General features: G+C 40.4%; 1 protein-coding gene across 1 annotated transcript; it reads right to left on the bottom strand.

Moving 5' to 3' along the window:
* Window positions 1-15,614: 15,614 nt before the first annotated feature.
* On the bottom strand, window positions 15,615-17,729 carry LOC141084422 (uncharacterized). The gene is made up of 3 exons (XM_073569147.1): window positions 17,497-17,729; window positions 16,560-17,384; window positions 15,615-15,657 (listed from the first exon to the last, which is right to left on the bottom strand). Exons 1-3 carry the CDS (start codon window positions 17,712-17,714, stop codon window positions 15,615-15,617), a joined length of 1,086 nt encoding a protein of 361 aa, XP_073425248.1. The 5' UTR covers window positions 17,715-17,729.
* Window positions 17,730-21,151: the final 3,422 nt, after the last annotated feature.

The following is a 21,151-nucleotide window of genomic DNA, read 5'->3' on the forward strand; positions in this document are numbered from 1 at the left end:
TAGAGACCATGTCACAGATGTATGGAGGAGACAGGTTGTGATTGGCTTTGTATGTCATGGTTAGGGTTTTGAATTGGAGCCTCAGGGCAATAGGAAGCCAGTGAAGGGCCTGGCATAGGGGGGAGGAATACACAAATTTTAGGTCTATTTTTTACTATACTTTGATGTGGCTGTTTTTACTTTTGCTTTTTTATGGCTATTTTGATATCATCAGAAAAACACCTTATGTTGGACAAATAGATTCTTCTTCTTTCAGAGTAAGTTATTACTTTGGTTTAGCACAAGCCACACAAAGGGGAGGACACAGAGAGTAGGAATGAAAAATGTAGAACAAATACCTTTTAGGTGAAATATGCCTTATTGGCCGAACAAGTGTCAACTGGCCCAGATACACATTAGACTAAAGTCAGTCAAACTCCACAATATTGTGCATGGGGGACTCCCAACTCTCTCTTGACAGATGATATCAGAAAGAGATAGATACAGTTGTGCTCAAAAGTTTACATACCCTGGCAGACTTTACAACAAGATATCCAAGGAATTGATAATGCAGGCAGCAGTGTTCAAATTGTGATTAACAAATGGAAAATCAGGGGCCCTGTAAAAACAAAACCACAGTCAGGTAGACCAACAAAAATTTCGTCCACAACTGCCAGGAAAATTGTTCAAGATGCAAGCAGAAACCCACAAATAACATCAGCTGAAATACTGGATTCTCTGAAAACTAGTGGTGTGGCTGTTTCAAGATGCACAATAAGGAGGCATTTGAAGAAAAATGGGCTACATGGTTGAGTCGCCAGAAGAAAGCCATTACTGTGCAAATTCCACAAAGTATCTCACCTACAATATGCAAAACAGCACAGAGACAAGCCTCAAAACTTCTGGAACAAGGTAATTTGGAGTGATGAGACCAAAATTGAAGTTTTTGGCCACAACCATAAACGTTACATTTGGAGAAAGGTCAACAAGGACTATGATGAAAGGAACACCATTCCTACTGTAAAGCATGGAGGTGGATCCCTCATGTTTTTGGGATGTGTGAGCTACAGAGGCACAAGAAGTGTGGACAAAGTTGTAGGAAAGAAGAATGCAGCATGTTATCAGTAAGAACTGGAGGCAAATTTGCAATCATCAGCCTGTAAACTGTGCATGGGACATTCTTGGACGTTCCAACATGACAACGATCCAAAACGCAAGGCCAAGTTGACCTGTCATTGGCTACCACATAACAAAAGTGATGGTTCTGGAGTGGCCATCTCAGTCTCCTGACCTCAATATCATTGAGCCACTCTGGGGAGATCTCAAGTGCGCAGTTCATGCTAGACAGCCCAGGAATTTAAAGGAACTGCAGTTTTTTTTGCCAAGAAGAGTGGACAGCTTTACCATCTGGGAAAATAAAGAACCTCATCCACAATTACCACAACTACCACATGTTAGAGGGGGCAATACACGGTATTAAGAAATGGGGTATATGAACTTTTGATAAAGGTCATTTGGATGTTTTGGGTTGTCATTATGATTTAAAAAGAGAAAACACAGTAGTTTGACAATAAATGGCTTTACCCAACCACTAACCATGAGTGGAGAAAAAGTTTTGGTGTTATCATTCATATTCTCTGAAAAAAGGCCAAGAGAGCAAAAATTCTGCCAGGGTATGTAAACTTTTGAGCACAACTGTACAGCCCATTGGATTGACAACAGCAAATCCAATGAGAACCAGAAAGATGATGTGAGGACCAGAGGTTCTGGAGAGGTGAGAGATAAGGTGAGTATAAGTGATTTTTTTTTATTTTTTACATTTTATATTTCTTATGCTCTGGAGTTTTGTGAGAATAATTTATATGTGAATCAAATTTCCTGGGAAAATCTGCTGGAACAGGCAAATTTGAATTTTGCCTGATCCACTAATCTCTAAAACTTTCCAGTTGGATATATTGTTCAAACTAGTGTCTTGTTGAACCTATGTTGATGCAGCCTGCGTGAGACAAGATTTCTTGCTAGTACTTCCAATGTATTGTTATGTGCGATACGATGGGTGCTAGTTCCTTTGTGGTTGACCACTTCGCTTTTATCAAATGCAGGAAATAAAGGGGGGAACTGCACACCAAAAGGCACCGGAAATGCTTCAAACATGATTTATTATTAGTTTCTAATGTCCACTACTCACACCGCAATTGGCACAGGAGTAGATAGCAATGTTTCAGTCTAACACCCTTCCTCAGGCTGCGTAAAAATAAAGGAGGATACATGCACAAACAAATAATAGGCCAGTGGAAAAAACATCACGATATCAGTAGAGTAAATACTGTATATTCAAGCATACAGTACATGAAAACTTCATATTCCAGGATCAAGTACATAATAAGGTACAAAACAAAAGGGTTAAGAGCTCACTATGCTTGCTGGAAGATAAAGAGCTGAGGGAATCAGAGCCGGTCTGTGCCATGTCCTACAGGTGAAGCAGTAAATTAAAAGAAGAAGGAGGATGCGTTTCATATACATAATAAGGTATAACATCCAGGTTCATATAGAAGAATCCACAATTGGTTGTTAGAGAGAACATGCAGTAACCGGATCAACTATGCCCCTCCTGGGTGCAGTATAAGCTAAGGGCTCATAAGTATCTTAGAATAGACTGGTAGTATGAATATGTCTAATCCCAAGGCTAAACCTGAAAAGAGAGAGTCAGACATCAATAGTAGAACAACAGTACAGTGCTGTGCAAATTAATTGGGACAAAGCATTTTTTTAAGTAAAATCGTAAGTTGGTTACCAGTCAGTGATTCAAACCAGTTTTAACTGCTTTGAACATGTGTGCATGTGAATCACTGACTGGTAACCAACTTACGATTTTACTTAAAAAAATGCTTTGTCCCAATTAATTTGCACAGCACTGTATGCAACTATCCTCCTCTGTGATAACACAGTTTGATGAAGGGTGTTTAACCAAAACATTGCTATCTATTCCGCTACTAGGGATGAGCGAACCTGTACTCGAAAGATGAATGAAAAAATACATGAAAAAAGATTAAAAAAAGTGTTAAATAATGCCTCCCTTGCAGCTTCAACCCATACCGACATATCTACCTCTTCCTCCACTTAGACCTTTGCCTTGTGGTTCTAGATAGCTAGTTTTAGTTTTGTAAATTCTAGGTTGTGTTTAGTGAGTTGCATTTAAAACATAGAAAAAAAACAGTACAGGATTACTCCTGCCTTGAATTTATTTATTTTACTTAGTTATATAGCAAGTTTGCACAGCACTTCACAGGTTTTTTCGGCCCTGTTCCCATTGGGGCCACACTCTAATTTTTCTATCAGTATGTCTTTGGAGTCTTGGAGGAAATCCACACAAACATGGGGAGAAGATATAAACTCTTTACAGATGTTTCCCTGGTTGGATTTGAATCCAGGGCCCCAGTGCTGCAAGGCTGCAGTGCTAACTACTGAGCCACCGCACTGCCCTGCCTCTTCTTCTTATACCTACACCACCACTTCTTTCTAATACTCTACTTGGACCTGTTCCTCCTGGTTCAATATTCAAATGTTTTATTTCTGCTCTGCTTAGCATAGGGACAGGAGGCAGCCGTAGTGCGGGACAGTGTTGGATTTTACAAAAACACTCTCTATGTGTCCTGTGTGCCTGTGCCTATGGTAGTACCATGTGTAACCAAAAGTTTTAACAATCTTCAACTGAGTCATGTGCGTCTAAACATATTTTCCTAATCTCAGGTAACCATGTCTATGACAATACTGTGACTAAAGCCTCTATGTGTATTCTTTAACCCACAACTGTGGAGTAATGTGCATTAAGCTGCTGTGTGTACTCTGCAACCCTGCTTATGGGGGTCCTGTGGGCTAATATCTGGGTGTGAAATTTCTAATCAGCTTCTGTGGGATAAATATGGAAACATGCTCTGTGAGTTAAATTTTTAACTGGACTGCTGGTAGAAAGCCTCACTGCAAACCGCCAGCTCGATCTAAGATCATATTACAAATTTCTCATCGGTGGCATTTGTAACATACTCTGGAGCAGACATTTTGGAACTGTGGGGGTACTGTGCCCCGTGGTCTATAAGTGATATTTGTTATGTGGGATAAATGTGGAAACATGCTCTGCTGATGAAATTTGTAAGCTGCTAATGTAGGGTTCTCTGCCCCATGTTCTTTGGATGAAATTTTTAACTAGACTGGAAGTAGTTAGCCTCAGTCTCTGTGAGGGCACTATTAACATTTTTATGTTATTAATTTACTTACTATTATACTATGATTGCTATGGTGATGGAACCCCTTTAAATCATTTTCCTATCCACTTTTGTTTGCAGGGCCATTGTTCTGCTCTTACCCCCATTTAGCTTCCTTTTGCAGCCCGCTAGCCCTGACTCTGACCCTTTTAAAGCCATTTTAAAGCACCAAAGTTTGGTTACCCTTTGACTTCTGTTGGGTTTGGGCCCAGGTTCAAGGTCAAGTTCAGACAAGAACCAAAAATGTTACTGTATATCCAAAGATCCACAAGTTTGCTCATATCTAGTACCTATACAGGATGTGATTAATGGACATGATAAATGAATAATAAACCTTTTTGTTGCATTTGCCTGTGGCATTCAGTGTGCAGAATACTTTGTGTTTTCACTCTCACAGGACACAAGTGTTGTAGTTACTACTCTTTGTAGTTATTCTTTTAGTTATGGCCACCAGGGAATGCAGAGATGGCGGGCTACCAGTTAGATGAATATGGTGGCCTGGTTTTAATACAGGATTGTGTCAATAAGTGACCAATGATGTGAAAACCAGAATGTGTAACTCCCCATCCTCTTCTATCTTGGAAATGTACTAATTCATTTTTTAATTAAGTTTGCATTCTACGAGAGTGCGGGTTTTCTTCTATTTGGCACAAACAGCTCTAGATCAAGGCCAACACAGCTTAAAATATATCCAAGATTGTCAGCTCGGTCTCCCTCACCCAAGATTTTATTTAGCTTTTAGGACTTGCTGATTTATTGAAAACACATGTTATAAAGTTAAATATTCACCAAGATGTTCTTCCTTGAGAGGAAATGTTAACACTTACTTATTAGTCAGAACTTCAGTTGTTCAGAAATAGCAAAACTAAATGTAACTATTTGATGCAGGAATCTAGCAAGCATGCGACTATACCCATAGTATGAGGAATCCATTGGCCATTTCTGTGGAAGGTTTATGTGTTTTCTTTTAGCCAAACACACAGAAGTACAGTATATAGAGAAATAAGAAACGTTTAACTGCTGGGATTCCAGTTTTTTTTTTTTCTGCTTTAATTTTTCTTCCTATAAAAAGCTGTAACTGTTTTTACAATCAACATAGGTATATAAGGGAGCTATGCACATGTCTGTATTTTTACACAGACTGTATGTCCATGCAAAACATTTGGAGACATCTCCATTTTTTCCATCAGCACAAATTACAATGGCCAATGCAGGTCTATGAATCAGTGAAAAACTCTTACAGCACACGGGTGCCATCCTTGTGTTTAACATTCCAAAGTATTGTACAGGAAAAGCTTCATCATTTATTTATTTCTTTATCCATATCGGAGAAACACTGATGACCAAATTGATGGAAAATACTGACGACTAGTGTTGAGCGATACCATCCGATACCCTAAAATATCGGATCGGATGGTATCGGCCCGATACCATTCAAGTCTATGGGACTTCCGGTATCGGAATAAGAAAAACCCTCTTCTGTCCTTGTACAGCCTCTCGGGGGTGTGTGTACAGACTGCCGGGGGGCTGTACCGGCCTGCCAGGGGTCTGTGCGGACTGCCCGGGGGTCTGTACCGGCCTGCCAGGGGTCTGTGCCGACTGTCCAGGGGTCTGTGCAAGCTGCGGGGGTCTGTGCCGACTGCCCGGGGGGTCTGTACCAGCCTGCCGGGGGGCTGTGCCGGCCTGCCGGTGGTCTGCACCGACAGTCCGGGGGTCTGTGCAGGCTGCGGGGGTCTGTGCAGGCATCGTCCGATGGGACTACAAGTCCCATCGGGCGATGCCTGCTACAATGACAGTGATTGACACATTAGCCAATGATGGGACAGTAGTAGTCCCATCATCGGCTAATGTGTTGAATGTAAAAAAAAAAAAACATACTACATACATAATGCATGCTACATACATGCTACATACATGCAACATAGATACTACATACATGCAACATACATACTACATACATACTACATACATGCTACATACATGCAACATACATGCAACATACATGCAACATACATACTACATACATACTACATGTTACATACATACTACATGCATGCTACATATATACTACATACATGCTACACACATTCAACATACATACTACATACATACTACATGCTACATACATACTACATACATGCTACATACATGCAACATACATACTACATACATGCTACATACTACATACATGCAACATAAATACTACATACATGCTACATGCATGCAACATACATACTACATGCATGCAACATACATACAACATATATACTACATGCATGCAACATGCATACTACATATATACTACATATATACTACATGCATACTACATATATACCACATGCATGCAACATACATATACTACATGCATGCAACATACATATATACTACATATATACTACATGCAACATACATACTACATATATACTACATGCATGCAACATACATACTACATATATGCCACATATATACTACATGCATGCTACATATATACCACATGCATGCAACATACATATATACTACATGCATACTACATATATACCACATGCATGCAACATACATATATACAACATATATACTACATGCATACTACATATATACCACATGCATGCAACATACATATATACTACATATATACTACATACATACTACATACATGCTACATACATGCAACATACATACTACATGCATGCAACATACATACAACATATATACTACATGCATGCAACATGCATACTACATATATACCACATATATACTACATGCATACTACATATATGCCACATGCATGCAACATACATATATAAAACATGCATGCAACATACATATATACTACATACACTCACTGGCCACTTTATTAGGTACACCATGCTAGTAACGGGTTGGACCCCCTTTTGCCTTCAGAACTGCCTCAATTCTTCGTGGCAGAGATTCAACAAGGTGCTGGAAGCATTCCTCAGAGATTTTGGACCATATTGACATGATGGCATCACACAGTTGGCGCAGATTTGTCGGCTGCACATCCCTGAAGCGAATCTCCCGTTCCACCACATCCCAAAGATGCTCTATTGGATTGAGATCTGGTGACTGAGGAGGCCATTTGAGTACAGTGAACTCATTGTCATGTTCAAGAAACCAATCTGAGATGATTCGAGCTTTATGACATGGCGCATTATCCTGCTGAAAGTAGCCATCAGATGCCTGTTCTTAGCTGAGAGGAGTGGTACCCAGTGTGGTCTTCTGCTGCTGTAGCCCATCTGCCTCAAAGTTCGACGCACTGTGCGTTCAGAGATGCTCTTCTGCCTACCTTGGTTGTAACGGGTGGCAATTTGAGTCACTGTTGCCTTTCTATCAGCTCGAACCAGTATGCCCATTCTCCTCTGACCTCTGGCATCAACAAGGCATTTCCGGCCACAGAACTGCCGCTCACTGGATTTTTTTTCTTTTTCGGACCATTCTCTGTAAACCCTAGAGATGGTTGTGCGTGAAAATCCCAGTAGATCAGCAGTTTCTGAAACACTCAGACCAGCCCTTCTGGCACCAACAATCTTGCCACGTTCAAAGGCACTCAAATCACCTTTCTTCCCCATACTGATGCTCGGTTTGAACTGCAGGAGATTGTCTTGACCATGTCTACATGCCTAAATGCACTGAGTTGCCGCCATGTGATTGGCTGATTAGAAATTAAGTCTTAACACACAGTTGGACAGGTGTACCTAATAAAGTGGCCAGTGAGTGTATATACTACATGCAACATACATACAACATATATACTACGTGCATGCAACATACATACTACTTATATACCGCATATATACGACATGCATACTACATATATACCACATGCATGCAACATACATATATACAACATATATACTACATGCATGCAACATGCATACTACATATATACCACATATATACTACATGCATGCAACATACATATGTACTACATATATACTACATGCAACATACATACTACATATATACTACATGCATGCAACATACATACATACTACATATATACTACATGCATGCAACATGCATACTACATATATACTACATATATACTACATGCATGCAACATACATATATACAACATATATACTACATGCCTACAACATGCATACTACATATATACCACATATACTACATGCATGCAACATACATATATACTACATGCATGCAACATGCATACTACATATATACTACATATATACAGCATGCATGCAACATACATATATACTACATATATACTACATGCAACATGCATAATACATATATACCACATATATACTACATGCATGCAACATACATATGTACAACATATATACTACATGCATGCAACATGCATACTACATATAAACCACATATATGCTACATGCATACAACATACATATATACTACATGCATGCAACATACATACTACATATATACCACATATATACTACATGCATACTACATATATACTACATGCATGCAACATACATATATACTACATATATACTACATGCATGCAACATACATACTACATATATACCACATATATACTACATGCATACTACATATATGCCACATGCATGCAACATACATATATACAACATATATACTACATGCATGCAACATACATATATACAACATGCATGCAACATGCATACTACATATATACTGCACGCATGCAACATGCATACTACATATATACTACATGCAGCATACATACTACATATATACTACATATATACTACATGCATGCAACATGCATGCAACATACATAGTACATACATGCTACATGCATGCAACATACATACTATATGCAACATATATACTACATGCATGCAACTTGCATACTGCATATATGCCACATATATACTACATGCATGCAACATATATACTACATATATACCACATGCATGTAACATGCATACTACATATATACTACATGCATGCAACATACATATATACTACATATATACAACATGCATGAAACATGCATACTACATGCATGCAACATACATACATACATACTACATATATACCACATGCATGCAACATGCATACTACATATATACAACATATATACTACATGCATGCAACATATATATTACATACATGCAACATACATACTACATATATACCACATGCATGGAACATGCATACTACATGCATGCAACATGCATACTACATATATACTACATGCATGCAACATATATACTACATGCATGCAACATACATACTATATACAACATATATACTACATGCATGCAACATGCATACTACATATATACTACATGCATGCAACATACATATATATGAAAACAAGAAATAGTCAAAATAAGCATAAATAAACTATAATAAATACTGAAGAAATAACTTCAATCCTTGGAATAAGGCAAAAGCCTAACAACAATTTGAAAATGGAAATGCTCCCATTGACGTATTAGACACAGAAAAAACGGAGCAGAGAACACCATCCAATAAAAAACACTAATTTATTGATTCAAACAATTGAAAATACAAAAGGGTATACATACCAATATTGGCTTATACAGTAAAAAGGAAAAGGAGGAATACTAAGGCCAAGACAGAGGTACACATGGTGATCCTGCGACCAAGAATTATAAAATATATAAAGCGACAATATGGTACAACATGGTAAGTCCCGGGCAAAGTACTCATACAGGATAAATAAATATTGTCTAAAGCATTAAACAAATCAAGTGCCCTTCAGCATCTGACTAATGTCACTTACCCATGATCGCAAGTACACCAAAGTGCCCTTCTGTGACCCCCTGACACGCGTTTCGTGTTAGATGCTTTCTCAAAAGGGGTGCAGTACATATATACTATATATATATACCACATGCATGCAACATGCATACTACATATATACTACATATATACCACATGCATACTACATATATACTACATGCATGCAACATATATACTGCATATATACCACATGCATGCAACATGCATACTACATATATACTACATGCATGCAACATACATATATTCTACATATATACTACATGCAACTTGCATACTACATATATACTACATGCATGCAACATACATACATACTACATACATGCAACATACATATATACTACATACAATACATTCATACAATACATACATATAGACATACAGTACATATAACATAGAGTACATACTCACCATCACTTGTCACTTTGTTCCCCGAAGCCATTGTCATCTATGGAATAAATATTAAAATAACAAACCACCAATATACTTACCCCTGATCCGCAGAAGTCCACAAGTGTCCCACAATGATCTTGCGTGGAGAACAGCAGCATCAGCTGATGCTACCCTTCTCTACGGGCTCCAGGAATCCAGTGTCGGGAGGTAGGTATCCTTCCGCACTGTATTCCTCTGCCACTGTAAAAAAAAGTCCCTAGTCTCACTTTATGGCATTGCTGTGTGAGAAATGTCCCACGCAGCTTTTGCCATAAAGTGTATATATGTATACACTATAAAGTATATATGTATGTTGCATGCATGTAGTATATATGTGGTATATATGTAGTATGCATGTTGCATGCATGTAGTATATATGTTGTATGTATGTATGTTGCATGCATGTAGTATATATGTGGTATATATGTAGTATGCATGTTGCATGCATGTAGTATATATGTTGTATATATGTATGTTGCATGCATGTGGTATATATGTAGTATGCATGTAGTATATATGTAGTATGTATGTAGTATGTATGTTGCATGCATGTAGTATATATGTAGCATGTATGTTGCATATAGTATATATGTAGTATATATGTATGTTGCATGCATGTAGTATATATGTAGTACGTATGTTGCATGTAGTATATATGTTGTATATATGTATGTTGCATGCATGTAGTATATATGTAGTATGCATGTAGTATACTGTATATGTAGTATGTATGTAGTATGTATGTTGCATGCATGTAGTATATATGTAGTATGTATGTTGCATGTAGTATATATGTATGTTGCATGCATGTAGAATATGTGTAGTATGTATGTTGCATGTAGTATATATGTTGTTATATGTATGTTGCATGCATGTAGTATATATGTTGTATATATGTATGTTGCATGCATGTGGTATATATGTAGTATGCATGTAGTATATATGTGGTATATATATAGTATGCATGTTGCATGCATGTGGTATATATGTAGTATGTATGTTGCATGCATGTAGTATATATGTAGTATGCATGTTGCATGTAGTATATATGTAGTATATATGTATGTTGCATGCATGTAGTATATATGTGGTATATTTGTAGTATGCATGTTGCATGCATGTGGTATATATGTAGTATATATGTTGCATGTATGTAGCATGTATGTAGTATATATGTATGTTGCATGCATGTAGTATATATGTGGTACATATGTGGTATGCATGTTGCATGCATGTGGTGTATATGTATTATATATGTTGCATGTAAAAAGCATGTATGTAGTATGTATGTAGCATGCATGTAGTATGTATGTTGCATGTATGCAGTATATATGTAGTATGTATGTTGCATGTAGTATATATGTATGTTGCATGCATGTAGTATATGTGTAGCATGTATGTTGCATGTAGTATATATGTTGTATATATGTATGTTGCTTGCATGTAGTATATATGTTGTATATATGTATGTTGCATGCATGTGGTATATATGTAGTATGCATGTAGTATATATGTAGTATGTATGTTGCATGCATGTAGTATATATGTAGTATGCATGTTGCATGTAGTATATATGTAGTATATATGTATGTTGCATGCATGTAGTATATTTGTGGTATATATGTAGTATGCATGTTGCATGCATGTGGTATATATGTAGTATGCATGTTGCATGTATGTAGCATTTATGTAGTATGTATGTAGCATGTATGAAGTATGTATGTTGCATGTATGCAGCATGTATGTAGTATGTATGTTGCATGTATGTAACATGTATGTAGTATGTATGTAGCATGTAGTATGTATGTAGTATGTATGTATGTTGCATGCATGTAGTATATATGTGGTATATATGTAGTATGCATGTTGCATGCATGTGGTATATATGTAGTATGCATGTTGCATGTATGTAGCATTTATTTAGTATGTATGTAGCATGTATGTAGTATGTATGTTGCATGTATGTAGCATGTATGTAGTATGTATGTTGCGCTACCCGGCGCTACCCGGGTAGTGAATTAACTACAGCTCCTCCCCTAGCAATGCATGTCTCTTGCACTTGCAGCCCCCGGCCGGTGCTTATTCCATCTTCAGTTCTCCGGTGTTCTTCCTGCTTTCAGCGTCCGCTCATTACCTATGTGCATAAGCAATGAGCAGCTCATTACATATGCACATATGTAATGAGCGGCACCACGTGGACACTGAAAGCAGGAAGAACACTGGTGAGATGAGAAGATGGAACAAGCACCGGCCGGGGGCTGCAAGAGACAGAGAGAGAGGTGACTGAGTATAACGGAGGGAGGCTCAGGGGCAGGCTCTGTCTGGCCTGGCAGGCTACCAGGTAAATATACACCATGTGGTGCTGGGCGCTATATACCATGTGGTGCTGGGTGTTATAAACCATGTGGTGCTGGGTGTTATAAACCATGTGGTGCTGGGTGTTATAAACCATGTGGTGCTGGGTGTTATATACCATGTAGTGCTGGGTGTTATATTCCATGTGGTGCTGGGCGCTATATACCATGTGGTGCTGGGTGTTATAAACCATGTGGTGCTGGGTGTTATAAACCATGTGGTGCTGGGTGTTATAAACCATGTGGTGCTGGGTGTTATATACCATGTAGTGCTGGGTGTTATATTCCATGTGGTGCTGGGCGCTATATACCATGTGGTGCTGGGTGTTATATACCATGTGGTGCTGAGCGCTATATACTATGTGGTGCTGGGTGCTATATACCATGTGGTGCTGGGCGCTATATACCATGTGGTGCTGGGCGCTATATACCATGTGGTGCTGGGCGCTATATACCATGTGGTGCTGGGTGTTATATACCATGTGGTGCTGGGTGTTATATACCATGTGGTGCTGGGTTCTATATACCATGTGGTGCTGGGTTCTATATACCATGTAGTGCTGGGCACTATATACCATGTGGTGCTGGGTGTTATATACCATGTGGTGCTGGGTGTTATATACCATGTTGTGCTGGGTGCTATATACCATGTGGTGCTGGGTGCTATATACCATGTGGTGCTGGGAGCTAAATACCACGTGGTGCTGGGTGCTATTTACCATGTGGTGCTGGGTGTTATACACCATGTGGTGCTGGGTGCTATACACACCATGTGGTGCTGGGTGCTATATACACCATGTGGTGCTGGGTGTTATATACCATGTTGTGCTGGGTGCTATATATATCCCATGTGGTGCTGGGTGCTATATACCAAGTGGTGCTGAGTGCTATATACCATGTGGTGCTGGGTGCTATATAACCAGGTGGTGCTGGGCGCTATATACCAGGTGGTGCTGGACGCTATATACCATGTCTTGCTGGGCACTGGGTGCTGTATACCATGTGGTGTTGGGTCAGCAACTTAAAATATAAAATTATCAATGCTTAACTAATTTGATTGTATTGACTGAGTTACAGGATTAGGAATAATTGTGTTACATTATTTCTAATTCTGTTACTTAATGTGTGTCTTGAATGGGGTGTGGTTTTGAGGGGGGGTGTCTTTAAGGGGGCCCCATTTAAAAGTTTGCTATGGGGCCCAATCAGTTCTAGTTACACCCCTGTTGGATAGGCATGCCAACTTGCAGAACTGTAGCTCAGTAACCTACACTTTAATGAACCATTCATATTGCTGATTTGTAGGGTTCAAGAGTGTTGGACTACCGCCAATAACTAATAGAGTGCTTATACTAAAGAATACAACTTAGAGAACTGTCAGCCATTGTCTTATTTAGCCACATGCACATCTATTACTCTTAAGCACCTCATACACATTTAGAGTTGAACGAATTTTTCAAAATTCGGTTCTGATTACAATCGGCAGCAAATATCGTTTGTGCAATATTCGCTGAACACAGCCAAATGTCATTGGAGTCAATGGTAATAGAAATGACCAAATACTTTCAGGATCGATCATCAGACATAAATTCGACATGAATAGGGTAACAATATGGCAGGAATATGGCAAACTCAGGTTCAGTGACCGATTCCAAACATATTTACTCAACTCTGTACACATCCGTTCAGCCACACATGCATATTTTCTGAAAAGACAGAGGAAAACAAGGGATCGGGCATATTTGAATCCAAGTCTAAATCCTTCTTTCCTAAATCATCTACCAGAGAATTAGGCCGGGGTGACACTTACAACTGCAATGCGAGAAACTCGCACGAGTCTCTCGCCTCAATATCCAGCACTGCCACCGGCATATATGCAGCCGCACACTCCGGGTATTAAGGCGAGAGACTCGGGTAAGTTTCTCGCATTGCAGTTGCAAGTGGGACCTCGGCCTTAATCAGATTCAAGTTTAACTGACACTCATCAAATGTGTATTAAAACACTAAGGGTAGATCATCAATAATTTTTACAAGAAAAATTGGAAACTTTCTAAGTTTAGTGTTAAAAATATTTAATTGGAATGTTGCTTCAGTTCATACTAAGGTTTACTTATTACATCTTTATATCACAAAATCCCATTTTATTGTAGCAAAAGTCTTCATTATTTATTATAGCAGATAACGTGACTTCAGTCTTGACCACCAGCAGGGGAAGGTGACACATGGTAGTAGAAATGACTTTCTATATAGCAACATGTTCACAGTAGTAGTGATAGCTAAAGTGCATTCATCTTGGAGAAAAAAAACCATTAATTCAATAGAAAATAAAACATGTTTGCATATCTGTATAATAACTGGTGCAGTCTTTAGCATAGCTCCACTGCTAGAGGAAAGAAGGTTCATACATACATGTTGATTTATTTTAGGAATGTCAAGTTTTCTAAATTCTCTGAGGGGAGTTACTCAACCTCATCTCTTCGATAGAACGAACTTTGCTACATAGTAGGTTGAGGAACCATCCGACTCATTCAGATTATTTTTGAGACACACAAAGGCTGAAGTAGCTTTTGAAAATGTATGCTTTCTGACTTTGCAAAGCTACCCCCATCATGTCAGGCACACTGTCTACCTGGGCAGTGTTGACCACAACTGTCACTGAAAACTAAATATATTTCAATATGGCTGCAAGCCAAAAACGCACAACATGCCAAAAACTAAACATAAAAAGGTCTGCGTAGTATCAAAACAACAGCACTCTCAACACAAACATTGTATTGTTAAATATTCTATTCTAATCCAAGAAATGCTTGCCAATTGCATCATGTTAAAACTAAGCAGGCAACTCTACATCCAAACTCAATGTGAAAAATGCACTAAAAAAGGAGAAAATGCTTGTCCGTAAAACATTTACAACTGACATGAACCCCACAATGGGTGGAGTTCAAATACAGGGTAAATACTTTTCACACAGCCAAAAGTTATTTTAATTATTTACAGTGAATTAGACACAGGGAAACCAGCAATCACCAAAAAAAAGCTGTAGATGTACATTAAAAGTAAAACATAAGTCTCCCTTTTACCATTCTAGCAAATTTCTGAAAATTCTATTAATATTACCGACTGTTTTTTTTTTGCTTTTGACTTACATCTCATCCTTAAGTCAGCACACACATCTTCACTTCTTTTTTTCTAGAACTGGGAACCAACCTATATATTGCACCTGCACTGTTATCTACCAGATCCATATTTGAATCCCTGTCTGTGAATACATAGTATGGTCTGTTAGGCTACTTTCACACATCAGGTTTTCGGCGTCAGGCGCGATCCGGCGTCGTGCCGGAATGCCGGATCCGGCAAATGTTTTGTAAAACCTGATGTGCCGGATCCGGTTTTCTGCCGGATCCGTCTTGTTCTTGACAGACAAAACCGGATCCGTCTCATCCGGTTCATCCGTTTTTCGACGGATTACGCCGGATCTGGTTTTTAAAATTGACCCTTGTGGCCTTCCGAACGGGATTGGCTACTGGAAAACTATATATAGCATGTTCCTACAGCCCTTCTTTGACAGGTTGTAGAGGAGAAAGTGCAGGTTGGAGAGAAGAGCAAGTTACTGGCGAAGATGGATGTTGTCATTGGAAATATTACCACTAGAAGTTCTGTGACGGTTTCAGTAATGAGGGACAATTTTGCACTATACTTTATGTCACCTCAAGGCAGAGTACACTGGCAGGATGACAGAGTGTGAAAGATTTGTGCCCTAACCAAACTTGTGTACCTTCTGGAAGGAGTTTGGTACGGGGAAGGAGTTTGGTACGGGGAAGGAGTTTGGTACGGGGCAGGTTGCAGGAAGTGGGGAGATGTCTGGTACTGGGGAGGTTGCTGGTACTGGGAAGGTTGCTGGTACTGGTGAGGTTGCTGGTATGTAATAGGAGGGGGAGGATGGAAAGTGGCTGGAGGGGGTGCAGATGTAATAGGAGGGGGAGGATGGAAAGTGGCTGGAGGGGATGCAGGTGGAGGAACTACAGTGGTGGGAGGTGGAGGTTGGGAGGTAACCTGCTGTAGAGCACCGTGGCACGAATGCATTACATGCATCTGCTGGGTAGGAGATAGTGTTGCCATGCACTCCACAACAGACCTGAAAAAGGTGTGGTTTGGCGAAGATCTTGCTTCTGAATGCATGGTTTGCAGAAGTGTCTTCACCTCCAGAATGCTGGAGTTGATCTGCTGAAAGCCTGCGGAGATTTGCTCTGACAAGACTTTTAGACAGTTCTGGAAAGATGCATTCAGATGCAAGAACTCTGGCGCATAAGTCTTTTCCTGACCCCTCTGCCGCTGCTGCCCAGTACCCGCAGGTGTACTAGAGGTGGCAGGGGCAGAAGGGTGGGGTAAAGGGAAAGCGATCTCCTCACCAGCAGCTTCATGTAATGTAGGCGGCCACGATGCTCCTGTGCTGGTGGATGGGACAGATGGGTCGAATGTGTGGGAAGGCTGGGAAGGTGCAGATGTACCGGGGCGGTCGAAGTGTCCCTCGGTGCCGGTCACCTCAGGGATCGCCTCAGAAGGGTCCAATCGTGCAGGCTCCCGAGTGCTGCTCACCGTGCTTTGGAATAAAGAGAAAAAAAAACAATTAAAATACTGACATGGTATGGCCCTGGCTGAAAAAAAAAAGTTACATCTAACATTTTTTTTCACATGTGGTGTGTAATATTTACCTTCTAGTGACCATTGTTTCCCGGAGGAACGACAGGGCTTGTGCATACTTGTACTTGCTCCTGCGTCCTCCAGATCCACTCGGGGCCCGCATCTCTTTATTGAACTCCTTCTTGAAACGATCCCTCACAGACCGCCACCGATTCACAATTCTGTTCCCTGAAACGAGAAAGGAGTGGTTAGTATACAACATCAGTGTTTCACAAACTCCAGTCCTCATGGTCCCCAGGGGTCATGTTTTCAGGATTTCCATAGTAAATAGAAATCCTGAACACATGATCCGTGGGGACCACGAGGACTGGAGTTCGGGAAACACTGGTTTACATCAAGCAACCGGTACTGTATATACTTACGCTCTTTAATCTGGGCCCGAACATCGAGGTCCTCCCAGCGGCCCACAAGGAGCGAACAGGTTTCCTCCCAGAGTCGTCGGGTAACGATAAGGTCAGCGTGGCGGCGGTCAGCCATATTCCAGAGCGGCTCCCTTTCTCTGACGAGATCGATGAGGTGGTCCACATCGAGTCCTCCATCCTCACTGTCAGAGTCGGGAGCACGCTGTGAAGGCTGTTAAAGAAAAAGACAAAAATAACATAATTAGCCTCCACAAAAGAAATGAAATAAAAAGTGCAAAAAAACAAAGCAAAAATATTTATACTTACACGCTGGTGACCGCCGCGTTGCTGTCGCCGACGACCCTGGGAGGCACTGCGAGGACCTCTTGGCCGAGCACCAGATTGGGAAGACTAGAGAAGAAAACAAAAAATGTTATGTCTTTGGATGTAGGCATTTGTTTGCTGTGTGTGGTCTGCAGAACATTGTTTTCTATGTGTTGTGTGTAGTGTGATGTTGTGTTTCTGTGTTTGATGCAAAAAACTTACCAATTGTGAGCCCACTCCAGGTGTCTGTCCACCCCTTCCTTCTTCTTCTGGGAGCTCCTCTTCATCTTGTGAATCCTGTTTTGAAATAAAAGGCAATGAATAGACATATATTACAGAGATGATGGATTTTGGAAATAAAAACTTACCGTCAAACGCTGACGATGCGAGGGAGGGCTCCCAGAAGATGATGTGCTGTCTTCCTGGTGGCCACACTCCATGCCTGTGGGTGGTGTTCCAGCTGCTGCCATTGCTGCTGCATCTATTGGGCGGCTGTTGAATAAAGAGAAACAAAGGGCCAATGAATATCTTGATATTCAATAGCCCTAGTTTGGAGGAATGGGGGATTTGATAATTACCGTCTCTCATCTGCTGCTGGCCTCCCCTCCTCAGCATGTTCCATTTGCTGCTCCATTTGGGGTGGTGGTGGTGCTGATGGTGCTGCAGTGGTCTCCTGCCTTCTCCTGCTGCGCTTGGTTGCTTTCTTGGGTGGCACGTTGGGTGTGTCTGTGGGTCCCACTGTCTTGCTTTTATATATGTCTTGTGGGCAGAGCTACTGAGCATGCTCAGACCAAAAAAAACGGATCCGGCCACCGGATCCGGCTTTCGCCGGATCAGGCGCATTGCGGCGCTCATAGGCTTTCATTGTGTGAAAAAGACGGACGCGCCGGATCCGGCGTGTCCGGCTTTTTCGCCGGAGACAAAAAACGTTACAGTAGCCGTTTTTTCCAGACGCCGGATCGCGACACATTGCCGGATCCGGCGAAAACCGGATGAAACGCATGGCCATCCGGCGCGATCCGGCGCAAATGCAAGTCAATGGGGGGGAAACCGGCATTGCATTTCGCCGGATCCGGTTTCTGTCAAAAGCGCCGGATCGCGCCTGACGGCGAAAACCTGATGTGTGAAAGAGGCCTTAGGAGATAAGACTCTTGACATTTGACTTTCAAACAAAAAAAAGAAACACACTGTAGCTCCATAACATGCAAACATGAAAACTGAATTGCAGTACTGCATTAGAAGTATGAAAAATTGAGAAAGTTTAGTGCATAAAATGACCAAGTTATGTGTACCTGGAAGCCATGGTAAGGCACTTCTCATTTTGCAGGACCCTATCTAATGCCAATCTTTGTTTGAATGTATATGAGTTGGTGATTTTAGGTTAAGTACCTGTTCACACTATGCTTATGCTTGGATGTGACATCAGGTTTTGACATTTCTTGACATTTAACTGACAGATACAGACATAAATCTATTTTAAACAGAAGGGGTATCATCCAGAAAAAAGTAGATTACAAAGCACACAGTATCTGTTATAATCACTTGTTTTTTTTGCTATTAAACATAGATTTTAAGGCAAAATTCACAGCAGTTTCAAGGTGCTCTAAAGAGTTGTTTTTTCATCTGTCTGCATTGAAAATTATCAGCTAGACCAGGCACAACATTTTTTGGTAAGGGTTTCATTATCATACTGAACCAATTGGAAGGGCAGCAAAAAAATGTAAAGGGATACTTACATAAAAATATAACCAGAACCACCGTCAGTATATAAGTACATCACAAGAACCAAGTCTTCAGTATTTAAGAAGGATTTCTGTTCCAAAAACAATGTAAACACACACAAACTTACACTGAATTTTTAGAGCAGAAACTCAACCAAATTCTCCTCATAATCTCAAAACTAATTATTGAAGATTTTTCAGCTCAGGTAACTCACATGCATACTCAGCACCATTCTACTCACTGTGGTTTCCACTATGCTTCTCCTCATATCAGGCCATCTGGATGGTTCGCCACTTGCAGCATTCCCAATACTGCTGTATATCACTTGGCTATAGTGAGTCATGGCCAGCTTTGGCAGGATTTAACCCTGCTTTCTCCTGCAGGGTTCTGCTTCCTTGGCCTATCTCCCATCAGAGAGATATATTAGGCAGCTCCTCCCTCCACTCCTTGCCTGAGCTTTTGTTCCAGTTTGCATTTGACATCTAGTTTTTAATCAAGGTGTTTTGTTGCTTCTTTCCCATTACCAACCCGGCTTGCATACCGGTTCTGTCTGACCTCTCCACTTCTGAGCTCGGCTTTGTATACTGAATCTGTGCTGCCTGCCCTGACCTCAGACTTTCTGACTATGTTTCTTCCTGTGTCCTCTGTACTATATATCCCTGCCTTGAACAACCTTGGTCAGTTGCTGCAGGTCTGGATTGATGACTACTACCCTATGGCCCAAGTCTATCCTCACCATCAGTGGCTCTAGTGAAAACAAGATATCCAATAGTACACTGGCTATATTGTGTCCGAATGCTCCTCAGGAGCAATCCGTGGAGCAAGGACCGATTATTTGCACATAGGAATGAGCACTTAATGGTTATCTGTCACTAGGTTTTTGCCACCTAATCTTAGCGCAGCATAAGGCAGAGACACTGTTTCCTGCAATCATCACTTACTTCTGGGCTACTTGCTGTAGTTTTAGTAACATCACTATTTTATCAGCAAGATATTATTAGAGGACTAGTAAACCTGCTGCAAGGTAGTCTTTCATATTCATGAAGTCTATGTAACACCACCCCCAGTACTGATTGGCAGCTTTCTGTGTACACTGTTCATGGACAGAAAGTTACCAATCAGTGATGTGGGTGGGATTATACAGAGCTCAGCATTCAGAGAACTGCTAGATCTGCACCACATAAAGCAGTAATATTGTGAAAATGACAACAAGCTGACCAGTAAGTGATACATCGCTGGAATCAGAGTATCTGACCCCACATAATGTACAGTTGTGCTG

The sequence above is a fragment of the Dendrobates tinctorius genome, unplaced genomic scaffold, assembly GCF_039654945.1.
Source record: "Dendrobates tinctorius isolate UK_male_01 unplaced genomic scaffold, ASM3965494v1 ptg000022l, whole genome shotgun sequence".
Lineage (NCBI taxonomy): Eukaryota > Metazoa > Chordata > Amphibia > Anura > Dendrobatidae > Dendrobates > Dendrobates tinctorius.